A 17,839-nucleotide genomic window follows, 5' to 3' on the forward strand; every position below is an offset into this window, starting at 1 on the left:
GATCTGACATAGGAGGCAAGGCCGCTACTGGCACCGGAGTCAGCATTTTATGATACCCATCTGGATCCATGATGGAGTCAGCAATGAGAAGGGGGTGGCGCTGCCAGTGGGCGTTAGCGGTGCCAGGATCATTGGGATCAGTGTTGGGGAAGGTCAGGGTGGTACGATTGACGCCAGTCTGGAACCTAGACTGCATCCATGGATGCACCTTGGCGGGAAGCCACCGGTGCGGAACTTGAAGAGTCACTTCCAACTCCACGGGGCCCAAAGGCGCTCCAGTGGAGTCAGGCTGCCCAAAAATGAGGCACATGGCCTTATAGATTTCATGAAATTGGGCAGGGGTCACTCCAGCTCCCGGCAACTGAGGGAGGCGCGGAGGTGGCCCATGCACAGGTTCTTCAGAACAAGGCCTAGAACGCCAACGCTCCTTTATCTCGTCAGCCGACGGACAAGGCGAAGTTGAAGAACACTTTGACTTCTTGCTCCTTGACTTATCCGATCATCTGTGTTAACTTGCCTTAATGAAAAAAATCAAAAATCATATAGAGTTTGTAGGTCTCCATTCTGCTGTCAAATTTATTCCCATCATTCAGAGAATGGAGAAGTTGCTTTTAGATTATGTCACAGGTAGGCAATGCATCAGGGCATCTTTTGGAATTCCATAATGCTGCATCCAAAAGTAGTATATACTTACATCTTCTGGGGAAAGTAGTCTTCAGATTGTGGTAGAGGCAGTCATGCCTATCAGGAGCTCTGCAGAACTGTATAATGCTGGCTCCTAAAGTAGAATTTTATTCTTTCATCCAGGTTAAAGAAAAGTAATCTTTAGATTATGTTTAGGCCTGAGTGAAAGTTAAATTACACCTACATAATTTATGTAATTTGGGGAATTTCACATTATGAAATACATGAAGTTTTCTGAATTACTCCAATTTGTGTAATTAAGTGCTATTTGCAAGGAGCTGTTGTTAGCTGAACTTTAGTTTTTTTCATTTTTTTGCATTAAAATCATCCTTGTGTCAAAAATTGATGCAAGCACGCCAGGAGGCACTGAGTTCAGCGCCGCCATGGCAGGTTGCAAAACTGACTGCCGTCACCACATCGGGATCTATGATCCTGGTGGAGACCGCAATCTTTAGGCTGGTCCACCCGCCAAACTTGTAATATGGCAGTCGGACCACCACATCCATGGCGGTCCGACTGCCACCATGGGGCTGGGGGGCCTAGGACCACCAGCCTCGTAACCAGTCTCTATGTTTCTGTGTATTTTAAATTATATTTTTTGAATTAGTACTGTTTTAATAAATATTTTTAGTAAAAATTACTTTTATATTGTAGGTAAATTGGCATTTTTTAAAAATATTTTACAGTTTGTTATGGTTTTTTATTTATTGTATATATATATATATATATATATATATATATATATCTTCTTGTTATATTATTGCATTAAGAAAATAGTGAATTATCATAATAACTAAAATTATTATTTTAATAATGGTTTTACATTATATATGTTTAAATGAACATCCACACATACATATTAAATAATTATTTATATTTTTTATATTATTTAAATATATTTAATTTACATTACATTTTAATATATAATGTTTACTATTTTTAACTATATATAAACAATATTTTTGTATATCTTTTTCGATGTTAGTGTAAAATGATATTTTTTTCAAAAGTTTTGTATTTTCATTATAGGTATAGGAAAATTATATTTTTGTGCTCGATTTTTTTGACACAATATTTTTGTAGCACGAAATTTTGGGTTTCAGTATTTTGTCAGAGAACCCCCCATTTACCCAAGCACTAGAAACCAATGGTTGACCTACTAGATAATGCATTTGTAAAAATAGGTGATGGGGTGTTGGTCAGTAAATCAGCCGTAGATCCACTTGGGGAATAACGTAGTGCTATTATTACCAAATTGTCTTTTTCACTTTTACACAGCTGTTTTATGGATCATGAAAGTAATGTAATTTTCATTCATTTTAGTGCCACCATCACTTGGGCCACTGGCCAAGGATGTGGACAGCCTAGCACTGTGTATGAGAGCTCTGCTATGTGAGGAACTTTTCCGCCTGGATCACAACGTACCCCCAGTTTCCTTCAATGAGGAGGTAAGGAACATTAAAGTCCATGTGCAAAGGTCACTATTTATAGAGGATCATTCTCCTTATTTTGTGTTTAACATGAGAACTTTTAGGAGCTGATTACAAGTTTGGCAGACAGAAACATCTGTCTGCCAAACTCCAGATGGGGAGGTCGCCTCTCTGCTGGCGACCTCCCTGTCAGCCCAACTACGACATTCCCACTGGGATGACCGGTGGAAACCAAGGTCTGCAAAGCAGACAGTTCACATTTTGAGGGTGCTGGGCAGGGGAACCCCTGCACTTGTTCTCCACTAGCCTTTTCATGTTGGTAGAACCACCATGAAAAGGCTGGCAGAGAATAAGGTTGTAATCCGCTGATTACAACCAGGACCACCGTCATCCTGTGATCACTGATCCTGGTGGAGACTGCGGTCTTTTGGCAGTTCGACTGCCAAACTCTTAATTTGATTGTTGGACCATCAAAGCCACGGTGGTCATGACTACCACCAGGAGTCTAGCAGTCTGTTGAAGGCCAGACTCGTATTAAGACCCTTAACGTTTATTTACCCAGGTCACTGTAGGCCCCATTCGCAAAAGCCTTCCTTTTTTGTTCAAATAATTTTTATTGACATTTTTAAAATATACAATATTACATACAAATAATATATTCCAAAAATATATGTTGAAGCATAAATATAGTTTTTTTTTTTAAATATATTTTTATTGTTTTCGTTCCAAACATGTATACAGTTAACTACTTTCCCCCTTCCCCCCCTCCTGTGTTTATTCTCGTCCGGATCTTGATACTCCCTCTTCTTAGGCCTTGTCGCTCTGGGTGTAGCTATTTATTGCAGATTGTCTGATATGGCGCTAGTCTCTGTGTTAATTTGTATTATCGTTGTCCTCTGAGTCTGTCTCCTCCGATGATATATTTTGTTCTTGGAGGTCTGTTGTTGGGTTATTGAAGCATAAATATAGTTAACTTAAAAAGAAAATAAAAAAACATGCAGGCTAATTACTGCAATAACAGGCAAATATGTAAGACATAACAAGGGGAAGTGGTGGTGTTTAAAGTGTTTAAGGAAATTAGATGAGGAGCGTGGGGGTACATACCAGTACAGAACTAAAACATACCCACAAATCAGTAAGACAACTGCATTTTAAAAACTACAGTAGCACTATTGTCCAAATAGGCTTAATTATACTCCAGGTATGTCCTGGAGTAGGTCAAGCACATATACAGTGCATGCAGAGAGACAGGTGCTGCTGCTGCTTATCGTGTAGTATGCCAAAGAGGATTGCCATCATGGTGGGGAGCCTAACCCCGACCCAGAGAACACAACTGCCCAGGATACAGCATCTGAAAAATAGGCGATCCACTGTGTTCACCATCTTTACCTGAGAGATGTGATTGATGCTATTGGTCCTGCTTCACATACGACACTGCAGCTGGAAGACAGACTGGTGCACCAGTTGTAGCTGCTAAAGTTGCATCCTCTGCAAGCAAACAGGTAATAAAGACCTGAAAGAAACAGAGTGGCACTGTACCTTGAACTATAAAGGCCCACCTGTGTTAGAGGTATAGGGATGCCAATGTGAAATCCATTAGCTAAAGATCACACAAACTGACTTATGGGTTAACACCCCCTGGTGTTTGCTTAATGAACTTGCATGTTGCCTAGCCATGCTATCCCTGTAAGATATTGTGGATCTGGGCAAACCTCTTAGTGCCAGAGAAGGGGACTCTAGAGTTGCTGTGGCACATATTGGGAACCCATAATCTCGATTACTAATTCCAGTACGGAACCACATTAACATGTTTTTTATTTCCTTTTGCCGTAACATTAAAGTACTTCTCTTAATCAAGAAAAACACTAGGCTGGAATGTGAAAATATTGTTTTCAGTTGATTGTTGAGTTCTGAGTCTTTTGTGCCCACAGTGCCTCCTTAAGAGGCATGAGACAGCTGACCCTCTGCTCACGGAATCAAGTACAGAAAGGTTATACTTGGCCCAGTTTGCAGTTTTGCAGATACATAGTATGACAAACTCCATAGTATGAGGCACCCCAGGGCTCCAGTGCCAAATGACCCCAACCATCACAGTTGTGGCCCAGTAGTCCCTGCCTGCCCTACTGCCCCTAACGGAATCTGACACAAGGGCAGGAATCATAATGATGCCCAAGAGGTGGCATAGTGATGCTACGTCAACAATGCTTACGTTATTTCTGGACAGTATAGTAAAAGGTTACTGAACTTGTGGCTTGATAGTGAATAATTGTAAGTGTATGATTTTTTTCTTTACAGGTGCCCATTAGAGTAGTCAAGCCTGAATGCAATGATAGCTGCTAAGAATGTGTTAATAGATGTCCATTAGTTTTCAGAATACAATACAACTATATTTATCAGCATTGTACTTCAAATAATGTAGAAAGATGCAACTTCAACTTGTAACAAGCATGTACCCTTCGTGCACAAAAACAATCCCAAGAGGAGTTTTCCTCTTTCTATGTGTGCTACAAAAACCATGGGAATGCATCAAAATCCATGGAAACGCCTCCCCAATGCAAAGTAAGGCAATTCAGCGACGAGCTGCGTTGCCTTACTCCTTATCTACAAGGCCATGTAAAGCCACGCAAAGTGGCTTTGCGTGGCCTTATAGATATGAATCATCAGCCTTCGCTGCCAATGTGTCAACAAAGTGACGCATCGGCAGTGCAGGCCGCTTGTAAATCTGGGCCTTTATTTTAGCTTTTAACTGGGCTTTTAAGGTGCAATGTGTCTGGACTGGGAGAAGGCCACAGTCAGAGAGTGAATTGCTGATTCCAAATGGAACCTAATGTCTTGTGTGTGTTTCTTTTCAATTGTAATGTCCCAGAACAAGAGTCTTCTGATGTAAGCTTTACCCACCCTCCAAAGTGTCGGTGCAGATGATACCATGTCTGTGTAGACCTCAAGAAGTTGGCAGGAGTGGGCGCATAAGCTTTCCCTTCGGGTCCCTAAATTGTGAAATATTCATTTGCCATGGCCCTTTTTGTGGTATTAGCATGTCAATATCAACCTGGATGTCAATGAGATCGTGGTCTGAAACCCCACTCAATATTATAATGGCCTGTGAGAGGAGTCTAGCCAGTAGTGTTGTGAGAATAAATAGTCGAATCTGGTACGAATGCGGTGCGGGCAGGAACTATCTAATATAAGATTTACCTTAAAATTCCAATCCTCCCCTGCATCACTTTGGTTTTCCAAAGGCTACAAGCAGCCTATGTATGATAGACAGAAAGTCTCTCCTGTTTGGGGGTATATTGATCGTACTATAAAGTGAGTACAGTGGACTTTGAGTTTTCCAAACACATATCTCCATCCTGGATCTACCTCTTCCTGCAGGACCTTTTGCAGGAGCAATTTGTAAAATGGTGTTGCCACACCTTTTTTTGGTGTTCTCGGCATCGGTGTTCACATGAATAACCCATCCCACCATTCACTGTGGAGCTTGTCACCCTCTTCTGTGATCAATGTGTCTTTTGTGATAGAGCTATATCAGGCCTTCACCCCCTTCAGGGGTGTATGCATTTTCTTACGTTTGATGTAGTGTGTCAGGCAGTGAATGTTAAAAGAGGTAGTTGTTAATGGCTTTGGTTACCGTCAGAGGTTATGTAGGCTGTTTGTATAGACAGATTGTGACAAAATGAAAAGATGTGGTAAGGTTTTTGTGGGGGTGCCTCTGTGAAGAAAAGGAATGTTCTATAGATACGCAAATCAGGAGAAATCACCTAATAGCTATGAAATTCTATTGCCAGGAGTGTAGCATTGTATGCCCAAAAATCTCATGATGCAGTTGATGATGAAACAGGGGAACCTTCAAGGGTAAATGGGCAAGGGAACAGAAAAGTTGCTCAATTGACAGATGCAGAAGAGGGAGATTTCAAGCTCTGTGTCCCAAATCTCTTCATACTTGAGGCCCACGGTGATAGCACACCCAGAGGTGTCTATGCCCTGTGCTCTAACTCATACTTTGTATGACAGATAATATATTCAAAACTAACAAAGAACATGTATTGGCCAGAATTTGTACCTACGCAGCTAATATACCAAGAGAGGACGAAAATCGAAGTACGGAGAAAGCAGATATAACAAAGAAAAAAGACTGCAAGTTAATGATCTATACACAAACCTTCAGGACTGAAACTGTATAGCCTTTAAACTCTGGAGCTCCATTGGATTATTGGGTAAAGTCAATTCCAGGATCTAGTCTGAGACTGTAATCAGGCCTCTCCCCAGGTCGATATAGAAAAAAGTGCATGGCACCTTTTGCATCAAGAGGCATGAAGTGTTGGAATCCTATGGGACCTTGCCTTGATGTCACTTCCACCCTCAGACCTTAAGAGGCAATCAGAATTTATCCCTTGACTGTGTAGGTTTTTCAGGATGAGTAGTTTCCATTGGTTGAGCATTTCTATATCACCTTTTTCAGGTTGAAGATGTTCTTCATGTCTGGTGTCCTCTGTCTGGTCCAGATTTTCAGATGTTGGCTGTACCGTTTTTTGTGTCAGGGGCACTGTGTGAATGTGTGCATCATCTAATTCAACTGAAAATACTTCAGACTCCTCATATTCCATCATGTGAATGTTGATTGTGATGGTCATCATTGCTAGTTCCAAGAGGCTCTATTTGATATCCTTTTTATGCAACTGGGGGCGGAGTGACAGGAACCTTTTCCTCTTGGCATTAGTAGGTTAAGATACCTACCACAAAGAATTTCCTATTGTTGTCATGTACATATAGGAGCCATGTTTTTTGCATCCATTATAATCTGTCTGACCTGTTCATGTCATACACAGCCTATCAGACGATGTCTCTGGCAAGTATAAGAGGAACTGAGGAGAGACCACATTCGATGTACACAATTAAGTTTCAAAGGGGTACTGGAAGTAACGTTCGCATTGCAGAAACAAAAGTAGTCAGGAAGGCTATCAAGTAATCTTTGTCAGCATGTTCTGACCCACCAGGGATATGCACAGTGTTTCTGAGACTGCAGTCCTCTAGGTAAGTTGCTTTCTTGTGGAAGCACAATAAATCCCTTGCCCGGTTCAGTTGTCTGTCCTTGCTTGCCTTGACAACCTAGATCCATTGCTCCACCTTAGTTAGTTGTCCTTGAAGTCAATGCGAAGAGAATGCATTTCAATATTCATAACCTCCACAGCTGTAGTCCCTGATCTTATGGAAACCTCAATGTCTACTGTTAGAAACTGGGTCGCTGGTTGAGGGGAGTTAAACTCTACTCAAGCAACAGCCACAATCATTGTCAGGGTAAACCACCAAATGTCACTAAGTAAACCTGTGCTGAACCCTCAGGTAGCCTGGAGCAAAGGCAGACAGGCTTCATTTAGAAGCATGTATCCAGCACATAAACAGTAACACAGTGGAAACACAACACAAGGGAATAAATAAACTAATTTAAAAAAATAACGTAAAATGTAATGAATTATTTGACATCAAAACAACATGTGTCCAATCAGTAGAACTGAAGTTATGAATTTTTAAAAATTGAAGTGAAAAATAGTGCCTAAAAGAGTACCAACTGCAGAGATCTAGTCGCGCAAGACCAGGGCAAAGTCTAAAGGCATGGCCAGCTGCGACTGAGTGCGGTTCACATACATGAGGTGGACTGGGCTCAGTCCCTGCTTTCCTTCGGACTTAGAAGAACATTTTGAGAAAAAAAATATTTTAATGTTACGTTCAGTGGGGTAGGGCAATTGGTGGAGCCCCAAGAGGAGGTGTCATCACTGGGGAGCCACTGGCTGAAGTCCCAGTGAAGATTTCTACTATCGAGCTTAGTCTTTTTCTAGGAAGTCGAAAATTTCCAGCAGGATGAGGCTGCAAAATGTAGTCAACGAGGACTCTAACTGTGAAAAAATTGCCTCGGGGTAACCAAGATGGAACACCCTATTTGTTTTTTTGTATTTTCTAACACTCAAAATTTGTTCTACAACATTCACAATCAACCACTCGCAATTGCATGCCGCTCATATTTTTGACAATCCTCTTGAGGTACTTTACCAAGTAATTTTAATCGATATGTGTCTCAGTTCCTGCATGGGCCCCATTGGAGTTGAAAGGGTTTGTCCTTGTAGTCACAGACTTGTCAAAGAAACAAAGAATCTGTACCAGTTATCTGCCTAGAAGACACCCTTTTCCTCCAAAATAGGTCTATAAGGTATCACTAGCTTGACTGGTCCTGATAAAAGCCACCTGACTATTTTTGGTATTACTATGACTGAAACATGTTGCCCGGATGTAGGAGGTTGGAATATATTTTTAACTTCAGTTTAATTATTGATTATTCATAATAAAATTAGAATATGTTCCATCTTGGTTACCGCTAGGCATTTTTACCATAACATCCCATACATATAAATAAGAGCTCCCTTAAATTTTTCAAGATTGAGCCCACTCAGATATGTAGGTGGATCTGGGTGAGGAGCTGATGATGAAGCATGCCACTAATTCAACCAACAGTGGCTAAGCTCCCTTGTTAAAAAAAAAACCTGAAAGTTTCTCTGTGTTGGACGCAAATGAGTAGGTACCACTCGACATAATGTATCTTTTACCTATTGATCATTTTGAAATCTTAATTTTAATTATGTTGAAGTCATCAGAGTAATTTAGGGTATTTCTCTTCAAAGAGAAACACCCATTCACCTAATTATGAGTAATTTGGCCCAATAAGCCCGCAACAGCAGAGGATCAACAAACTTAGCGAGCCTGAGATGCTGCTGGCTGCTGCTGTTCATGTTCTGTTGCATTATACACTATTTTTTTAGCACAAAATGTATCCTCTGTTTCACTGTGGATGCAAGGGTGTATTTTGTGCTAAGAACACAGCGCTTAAAGTTGGGTTGCGGTCCTTGCATATTTGTTTGTAAACACGCATAAATTTGCTGCAATCTTGCATAATTACGCTACAGCAAATGTTGTGAGTCACGCTGACCCCCAGTGCTAAAGCATCAAAACACGAGTGTCAGCACACCGTATGTGTCAAAAAAGATGCTACGTAATGTCTCATTTCTTCCAGTTGTTAGAATATGCTTGTACTATCTGTTAGTGGTGGTGGGTGTAGCCCAAGTTATCAGAGATGTATGATCAAGTCCCTCACAGCCTGAAGGTTCGCATCACATTGAAGTGTGGGTTTTGCTACTAATTCTCTCCAATGGCTGACATTCAATATTTGCCTTCCCCTTTGTCTGTATCAGTAAGAGGTTAACACTAGTGAGGTATAGAGGCTCAGACAGGTGCTCAAAGTATAACAAGATTCGAGAATGTGCACACCTCCAAAGTACAATTAGTGTAAATTCTAGTGGGTTAATGCATATTCAACATGTATATGAGGGCTGCAAGTCTTTTCCAAGTTAACCCTTTCACTGATAAATCAATGACCTCTTTCTATTCCTCTTGATAACAAACCAGTGTTGGTATAAACCACGTGAATGTCTCACTGGTGTAGGAGGAAGGCCCAGTGGGGTCTTTACTAGCAGTTAGTGCGTCTGTTTCCTGACACCACAGGCTAGTGCTGTAGAGGGCCTCTGCAGGAATGGGGGCTTGGAGGGCAGCTGCTCCCCGAGATGACTAGGAGAGGTCCTACAGTCCAGGTGACTATGAATTAGGTTGTTGGGCTTTGTTGTTACAAGGGTGGAGTGTAGGGTTAGAGATTTCAGCTTTTTGGGCTATGTGCCATCATTTTCTTGTGAGGTGACCTGGTGGCTGGTAAGGACTTCCACTCACTACAGGAGGCTTTTTGTGGGGTTCCTCCACTGTTCACATCTCAGGGGCTTCTTGATGGCACCAACAATAAGAGACTCATAGCTCAGGCCTATGTTCACCATGGAAGGTGGAAGCTTTTCTAGTGTGCTGCCATGCTCGTAAGCATCAGGTGCTGTCCCCGTACTGCAGTTCATCTGGTGGCTTCTGACAGAATATGGAGAATATGTCTCAATTTGGAAAAATACAGAGCGCAAGAGGAGACAACAGAAGAAACCTGAATGTCCATTTTGAGTCTAGAGTCTAGCTTAACACCCAGACGTTTTATGCGGGGCTTAGTTTGAGGAGAAGGGTCCAGAGAAGGTGACCAGTTGGCAGGACACAAGCCATTGGGATCATTCCTGACCACTAGAATCTCCGTATCCCCCATGTTGATTTTCAGCCAGCTGTTTTCCATCAATTTTATGATATTGCATAAAAACTCAGTTAATGCATCGTGATGTACGGTAGGTCTAGTGAAACGGAAGTTCAGATATATAGTTACACAAAGTTTTCTATTATAGGAATGATTAATTACCTCATTGCTGACGTAAATATGTGACAACTTTCTGAGTCTTTCGAGATGAGGAATCTGCAGGAAGAAGTATTCATTAGAAATACAAGTTACTTGCCTTTGCTTTGTTATCTCGTGTTCAGTGGTATGTCATTTTAGAACATTTTGTGTTCCACTTTAGCATAGCATCTGCAGTCTCGCTCAAACAGTCCTCAAGAGAGTACACCTGAAAACCCCTACTCTAAGATTGTATCCTGATTGAAGCTAAAAGTAACACGTGAATGCCCTTCTCACACAAGATTGTATCCTGAATGATGCTAAGAGTAACTGTAAGATATCAGGGTGTATCAATCTATGGACTTACTGTGACATGACAGAGGCAAAGCGGCATTTAGTTCTTGTGCGTTGGAACTCTGAGATAACCTATACAATATGATGTCACAATGATGACACCTGATAATACATTTCGTAGACATCCACACACACAAACACTGCTGCACATACCCTCAGTGATGACTGTTGTTATGAAAACCAAGCAAGCTGGTCATGCATGAGTGAATTCATATGAGTAAAAGCCAAATGTTTAGTAAATTCTCTCGAGCCTCCTTTTTTACCTGAGCACGAGGAGATATTCCCATCAACCACCTCGGTTGTTTGGAGTGAGGCAAGGAGAGTTTAGTAAAGAAACAGAGCTTAGTGTGATAGACAAGGCCCATCTGTAATCAAAAAGAGCAGTGTGATGGCAGTGGAAGAGTCTCCCTCGTTGTTCCTGGTACCAGTAATTCGGAGGAGTTGGGATTTTGTGTTGCCCGATCATGATTAGCTGGGTGTTCCTGAACCCTTTAATTCCGGGATGCTGAAAAGCCATACCTAATTTATCAGCTGTAAACATCAGCTGGTGACATCGTTTTACGCTTGAACTGTAATATCAGCCGGAGCTCATCCCCGGTCTAGCCCGACTTCCTTCCATAGCAAGGGAGGAGCTCCCCTGCTGTGACCTTACTCTTCGCTCCCCTACGCTCCTGCCTCTCCTCCTCTCCCCTGCATCACATCATTCCACCCGATAATTCTGGGTCTAATCAGTTATTCCCCATTTAGACGAGTTTAAATCATGGCTACGTTAGTAGTTGGATGCCAATGCATTTAGGGCCATATGTACGAACACTTTTTCCCATAAACACAGAAAGGGTAAAAACCTTTGCTACATCTGGCCCATAGTACCTTGTAATTACGGGTGCAAATTCTGCACCTAGTTGGTGCCTTGCAACTCGTAATCTTGACCTTTGCCCCAATGGCAGTTTTTATCACCTGCAAAGATATGATAACAAGCGAACCACTTGAGTAATGCAAGGAAATATGATCACTCAAGAATGTAATCCACATGGAAAAATAACTCTTACTTGATTAGATGCACTATGGCGGGCTCTTTATTCCTAAATTAGACATAATTGTTTACAATTCAGTGTATACAAAATTCAGACTATAACACTTTGTTTTATTAATACTTGATACATATGTGTCCTGCTTCCCTCCAGGTCTACTCAAGTTCTGTGCCACTAAGGATAGGATACTACGACACAGATGGCTATAACATGCCGGTTCCATGTATGAGACGAGCAGTCCAGGAAACCAAAACACTCCTTGAGAAGGCCGGCCATACGGTGAGTACATACTGACTGATACTGCAACACCTTACAAAGATGAAATAATTAACTTCCAATCAGGCAGAACTACCTCCAACCACCCACTACCTTCACAAGTCAGGAGTTAGGTGTGGGCATGAAGGACACAATGAAAGTTTATGTTTTTTTAATTTAAGAAGACTGAAAGGATGGCAATATCAACAGCAAATTGTAAGTAAAGGCTCCAGAAATTATTAGTCATGAAACCAAACAGAAAACCAATGTACATTTTTTGTAGACTATGGGGCATATTCATGAGCCCCTTGCGCCGCTATTGTGTCACTTTTTGTGACGCAACAATGGCGCAAACCTTGAACTCATATGTATGAGGCCACATAAAGCCACTTTGCGTGGCTTTGAATGGCCTCATAGATTGTAAGGCAAGGCAGCACAAATTGCTGCACTGCCCTAATGTGTGCAAGGGAGATATTCCACAGGCATTGCAGTGAGTGTTGCCATGCAACACCTATGGATTTTGACGCATCCTCAGATTTACAAGACCCTGTAAACCAGGGGATGTGCCAAAACCTGACGCCTCCCTAGGGGAGGTGCAATGAGGAGAAATATCTTTATTTCTTCTAATTTTTTCCTCTTTCTATGTGTCCCAGAAAGGGGCACCTTCCTGCACAAAAACAACCCTGCCTACAATGCAGACACCCAGGCACCTTGGTGCAAGCATGCCTGCGTTGGTGCTAGGCTGCCAAAATTGGGCCAGCATGATGGGAAACGACAGGAATACGCCATACTGCTTAAATATGGCAAATTCCTGCCCTTTCTCTTCGACGTAGGGCAGCACACAATGGTGGCTTGCTGCGCTGCCCTGTGCCAAAAGCCCATAAATATGGGCCAAACACAAGTACAGATGTACTTTCTTGCGCTGCGTTGCGTGACAGGGAGAGAACCGAAATGTGCCATATTGACTAAGATATGGCACATTTTTGCTCTCTTCTTGCACTGGCTCACTGAGTGCTGCCTAGCACCAATGCAGGCACCGATGAGCCTTCCTGCAAGAAAACAATCCTTAGAGGCACATTTACTCTTTCTACAGCAGCACATGTTGACAGGGGAAATAACAATGAGAAATAAAGAGAAGATGTCCAATTTTGACACAATCCCAGGTTTACCTACGTTAGTAAAACTGGGATTGCAACAAAATCTATGGGTAGGTTCATGGCAACGCCCATGCTCCTCCCATGAAACGTGTTTTCAACGCAGAGTAACGCTTGGCAGCAACTTGCGCTACCTTGCGTTACTCTGGACTTACTAAGCCTCCGAAAATAAAACAAACTCATGTTAGAGAGAGTTATGTACACCTGGACTCAACAGTGACCTAACAAGCTTCTTAATGGGTCTAGATAAAATGAGATATCCCACATTTCATCTAACTAGCCAAAAGTGCACCCAGTCATCCGCTAGCTTGGAGCATTGCCAATACATGTGTCCCTCTATTCCCTCCTCAGCATGAAAGTTGAGGCAAAGATTTATTATTACTGGGTGTAATTTAAATTTTGAATCAATTGTAATTGAACCATCATTGAAATATAATTGATTGGAAAGCAATGTACATATGTGCTCTTTCCACCAAACCTCAGTGTAGAACTTGAATCTGCAATATTATGAGAACTTGGGAAAACTTTGTACATGATCATTGTCCAATGAATGGAGTTCATTATCTCATTTCACTCTAGAGAGAGCAGAGGCGGGAAAGCCTTCGCAAAGTTCAATGCTAAAGTGGTCGCTCTCAAAATAGCTTCATAACTGGATACATTCAACAATGTTTCTCCTAAATGCAAACCCATATTTTTCCTGTAGAGTTGTGAAAGATAGTTACATCTAACCGTTGTGTGATCTACTTTAGTTGTGTGATCTACTTTCTGGCTGTTTGTTTCAATTCCCACCTCCAGTAGTTAAGTCCTCTGGAGGAAAGGGGTTTTCTCCCACATATATCACCCTATTACTCGTGGCATAAAAGCTTGCAACATCCTAATCTTTACTTTAAAAATGGAGGTCTTTCAATTTAGGAGTAGAGCCTTACAGGCCACATTCATGGTAATTTCTGCCAGAACTGCAGAGTGAAATCGAACTCTGGCCTCTGCTATAACTACCTACTGTAGTTAACATCAAAAGGCACAACAAAATAATTCTGAAAGTTAGGCAAAAACTAGCTGCTTTCCTGAAGTTTAGAACTTAGGCCCATAGTTATACTTTTTTAGCGCCGTATTTGCATTGTTTTTTGACACAAAATTGGCGCAAACTTACAAAATACAATTGTATTTTGGAAGTTTGCACTGCTTTTGCATAAAAAAATGACGCAACTGCGGCAATAAAAAAGTTTAAATATGGGCCTTAATTTCTCTCTGGAACCGCAGGGGACTCCACCACCCATAGGAAAGTGAGTTGCTGGCTAATGAGCTGATAAAAACGTTTCCTTAGAAAAACAAGGCAGCTCCTGAAATAAAAACATAAAATGTGGGAGCACATGTATTTTAATTAGGTTATAAGTCTTACACAAGACTGATAGTCAAGTGCCTCCATCTCTGGAAAACCACCCATAATTTCCCCACAATTTAATTTATGTTTTTGTTACCCCTTGCATAAAGCCAGATCCTCAAGTACCTAACATGGGCATTCATATGAGATGAGCAAATTATCAGTAATGACATCCAGGAGGAACACATCAATTTTAGAGTGACTGATGCAATACCTGTGTATTGCTGAAAAATGTTCAATTCATGAATATACCCTATGTAAATTTTCCTATAGAGGTGCTAGGGAAAACACTAAGGGTTAGATTTAATAGGCCCTGTCACCACTGAAGCGTCACTTTTTGTGACGCTCTGGAAGTGCAATACCCTGCGCTGTATTTACAAGGTGGCAATAAGCCACTTTTTGTGGCTTAAGGCCACCTTGTAAACACGGCCTCTTCACACGCAGCACTTTGCGTGGAAGGGGCATGCAATGGGTGTTGCTGTGCGTGTGCCACAGCAACACCCATTGCATTTTGACGCTGCCTCAGATTTACTGGCTTTCGGAGACCTGAGGCAGCTCCAAAATCTAACGCCACCCCAGAGGTGGTGTTAGAGTGGCGCAACAAGGAAAAATGCTTTAATTTCTCCTCGTTTATTGCTCTTTCTATGTGTGCTGCATTCTGCAGCACACACAGAAAGAGCAAATCACCATTTAAGACTGTTTTTGTGCAGGTAGGGATACCTTCCTACACAAAAAGAATCTCCCCCTCAATGCAGCAATCCTTGCACCATGGAGCAAGTATGGCTGTATTGGCGCACAGCACCAAATTTAGTGCTGGCACAGGGGTGCGCTTTATTCTGGTAAATATAGCGCATCCCTGCATTTTGGAAATGACAGTGCGTGGCGCTGCCAAATCTGTTATCTGCAGAATGTAGCACACATGGGAAGAGATAACAACGAGGAGAACTAAAGATATTTCTCCTTGTTGAACCTCCCTTGGGGAGGTGTAAGATTTTGGCACCTCCACAGGTTTACAAGCTCTTGTAAATCTGGGGATGCATAAACATTCATGGGTGTTGCATGGGAACACCCATCGCAATGCCCAAGAAACGTCTCCCATGCGCAGAGTAAAGCAACGCAGCAATTTGTGCTGCCTTGCCTTACTCCATATCTATGACGCCATTCAAATCCACCCAAAGTGGCTTTGCATGGCCTCATAGATATCAGTTCAAAGTTTGCACCACCATTGCATCCCAAAATGTGATGCAACAGCAGTGCAAGGGTCTTGTAAATATGCCCCCTAGTGACTAATTCTGTGGATCATGCCAGCAAGGACAGCAGGTAACACCTTGATAAAATGGTTTGGACTGTGATTAACATAGCTGTAGGTCGGGGTGATCGGCAAGACTCTGGATTTGTATCTGGATTCAGGACTGAAATTAGACTTTCTTGGAAAGTGAATCTGTAATCTTTTTCTCTTCAGTAAAGTATTAAATACAACAGTCATATTTATGTATCTCACTCGGGAAACCATCCTCACCTGGGGCCAGATGTAGGAACGTTCTGAATTCCGACCCTCAAATTGCGAGTCAGAGCGACTCGCAATTTGCAAGTCGCAATTCAGAATGTTGGATGGTGTCCCTGACCCCATCTGCAAATCGCAAGGGGGTCGCAAAGGCCCACCTCATGAATATTCATGAGTTGGGTCACAATTGCAACCTCTTTGTGAATGGCGGCCCTCACAGGGATGGTGGCCTGCTGCGGACAGCAGACCACCATGTCTGTGACTGCTTTTTAATAAAGTAGTTTTTTTTTTTTTGTAATGCAGCCCATTTTCCTTAAAGGAAAACGAGATGCATTACAAAAACGAAAAATAAACGTTTTCGTTTTATTTTTTAGAGCAGGCAGTGGTCCACAGGACCACAGGACCACTGCCTGCTCTGAAAAACCAGGTTACCAAAACGAGGTTTGTGCATTGCAAAGTGCATTTTGCACGTAGCAAACAGCTAAATTCGCTGTTTTCGACATGGAAACTGCTTTGTACAACTGGCCCCTGGTGCTTTGGCTGCAGACAGTGTGTTGTAGTGGTAAGAACCCTCATCTGTGACTACATATTTTAATGTCCTTTGATCTTCAAGTGTGATTTGATTTATATCAGCTACACTATCAGTCAAGAAATGTTATTTTTCTCAGGATTGCTGTACTCTGCATACAATGTACTGTGAATTTTTAAGGAAACATTTCCAAAGTGTTTGGAGGCCTCATACCCCTCTACTGCCCATTACCTTTGTGCACATTTCTTTAGTTTGGTTGTGGACATGCCACGATTTAGGGCCTGATTTAAAGTTTGGAAGACGGGTTACTCCGTCGCAAACGTGACAGATATCCCATCCACCGTATTTCAATTCCCATAGGATATAATAGGATCGTAATACAGCGGACAGGATATCTGACATGTTAGTGATAGAGTAACCCCATCTGCCAAACTCTAAATCAGGCCCTTAGCTTTTCTATGCTGATAGTATTCCTATTTTACTGTAGCCCTTAGAAACACTTAGAGGCAATTTGTTGTTTAATTCTTTGAAGATATGAAGCCAGATTACATCCTTTTGAATCTTATTCATTTTGCTCCCCATACCGTTTGAGGATTCATGGTGACTGCTTGTTGCACAGCCTGTTTTCAAGGGTATCTATATGCACTGTATCCTCTTTATAAACTGTAAAGAGATCAGGGCATCACAAAAATAAGGTTTGATGGCCTCCCTTCCCAGATAGCACCAAAGGATTTAGGCCCTGATTTATACTTTTTTGCGCCACAATAGCGTAATTTTCTGACGCAAAAAGCGGCGCTAACTTACAAAATACAATTGTATTTGTCAAAAAATGATGCTAAAGCGGCGCAAGAAAAGAATAAATCAGGGCCTTAGGGTCTTCATTGATCTCAAAGAATTTGTTTAGAACTTATCTACACCTGCCCTGTACCTAAGGTTCTAAATTAAAGAAAAATCAACACTCCAGAGAGATGGTTTTCTAGGGCCATCTGATCTTGTACCAAGCTACAAATTAAAATAATTGGATAGTGGTCAGAAAGTGATGGGAGTGAGATATCTGTTCCAATAAAAATTAGTGCAATTTACCTGATCTTCAAATGGAATAAATCCACAAAAACCTGGCTATTTAATTTTTTACTAAGTTATGTAGATTTCTTTGCAATTTGATGAAGCAAGTGTGCATGCATTGATGTAATAACAAATGTTTTGGATTAAGGTCACCAC

At 41.7% G+C, this 17,839-nt stretch overlaps 1 protein-coding gene across 3 annotated transcripts in view; it reads left to right on the forward strand.

Annotated features, from left to right (window-relative positions):
• LOC138293504 (vitamin D3 hydroxylase-associated protein-like) overlaps positions 1-17,839 on the forward strand; it is a 203,123-nt gene that overhangs the window by 117,611 nt on the left and 67,673 nt on the right. For all 3 annotated transcript variants that reach the window (XM_069232744.1, XM_069232745.1, XM_069232743.1), the window contains exons 7-8: positions 2,008-2,132; positions 11,949-12,074. In XM_069232744.1, coding sequence (XP_069088845.1) covers positions 2,008-2,132; positions 11,949-12,074 — 251 coding nt within the window. The remainder of the gene's footprint in view (positions 1-2,007; positions 2,133-11,948; positions 12,075-17,839) is intronic.

This window comes from Pleurodeles waltl, chromosome 4_2, assembly GCF_031143425.1.
Source record: "Pleurodeles waltl isolate 20211129_DDA chromosome 4_2, aPleWal1.hap1.20221129, whole genome shotgun sequence".
Lineage (NCBI taxonomy): Eukaryota > Metazoa > Chordata > Amphibia > Caudata > Salamandridae > Pleurodeles > Pleurodeles waltl.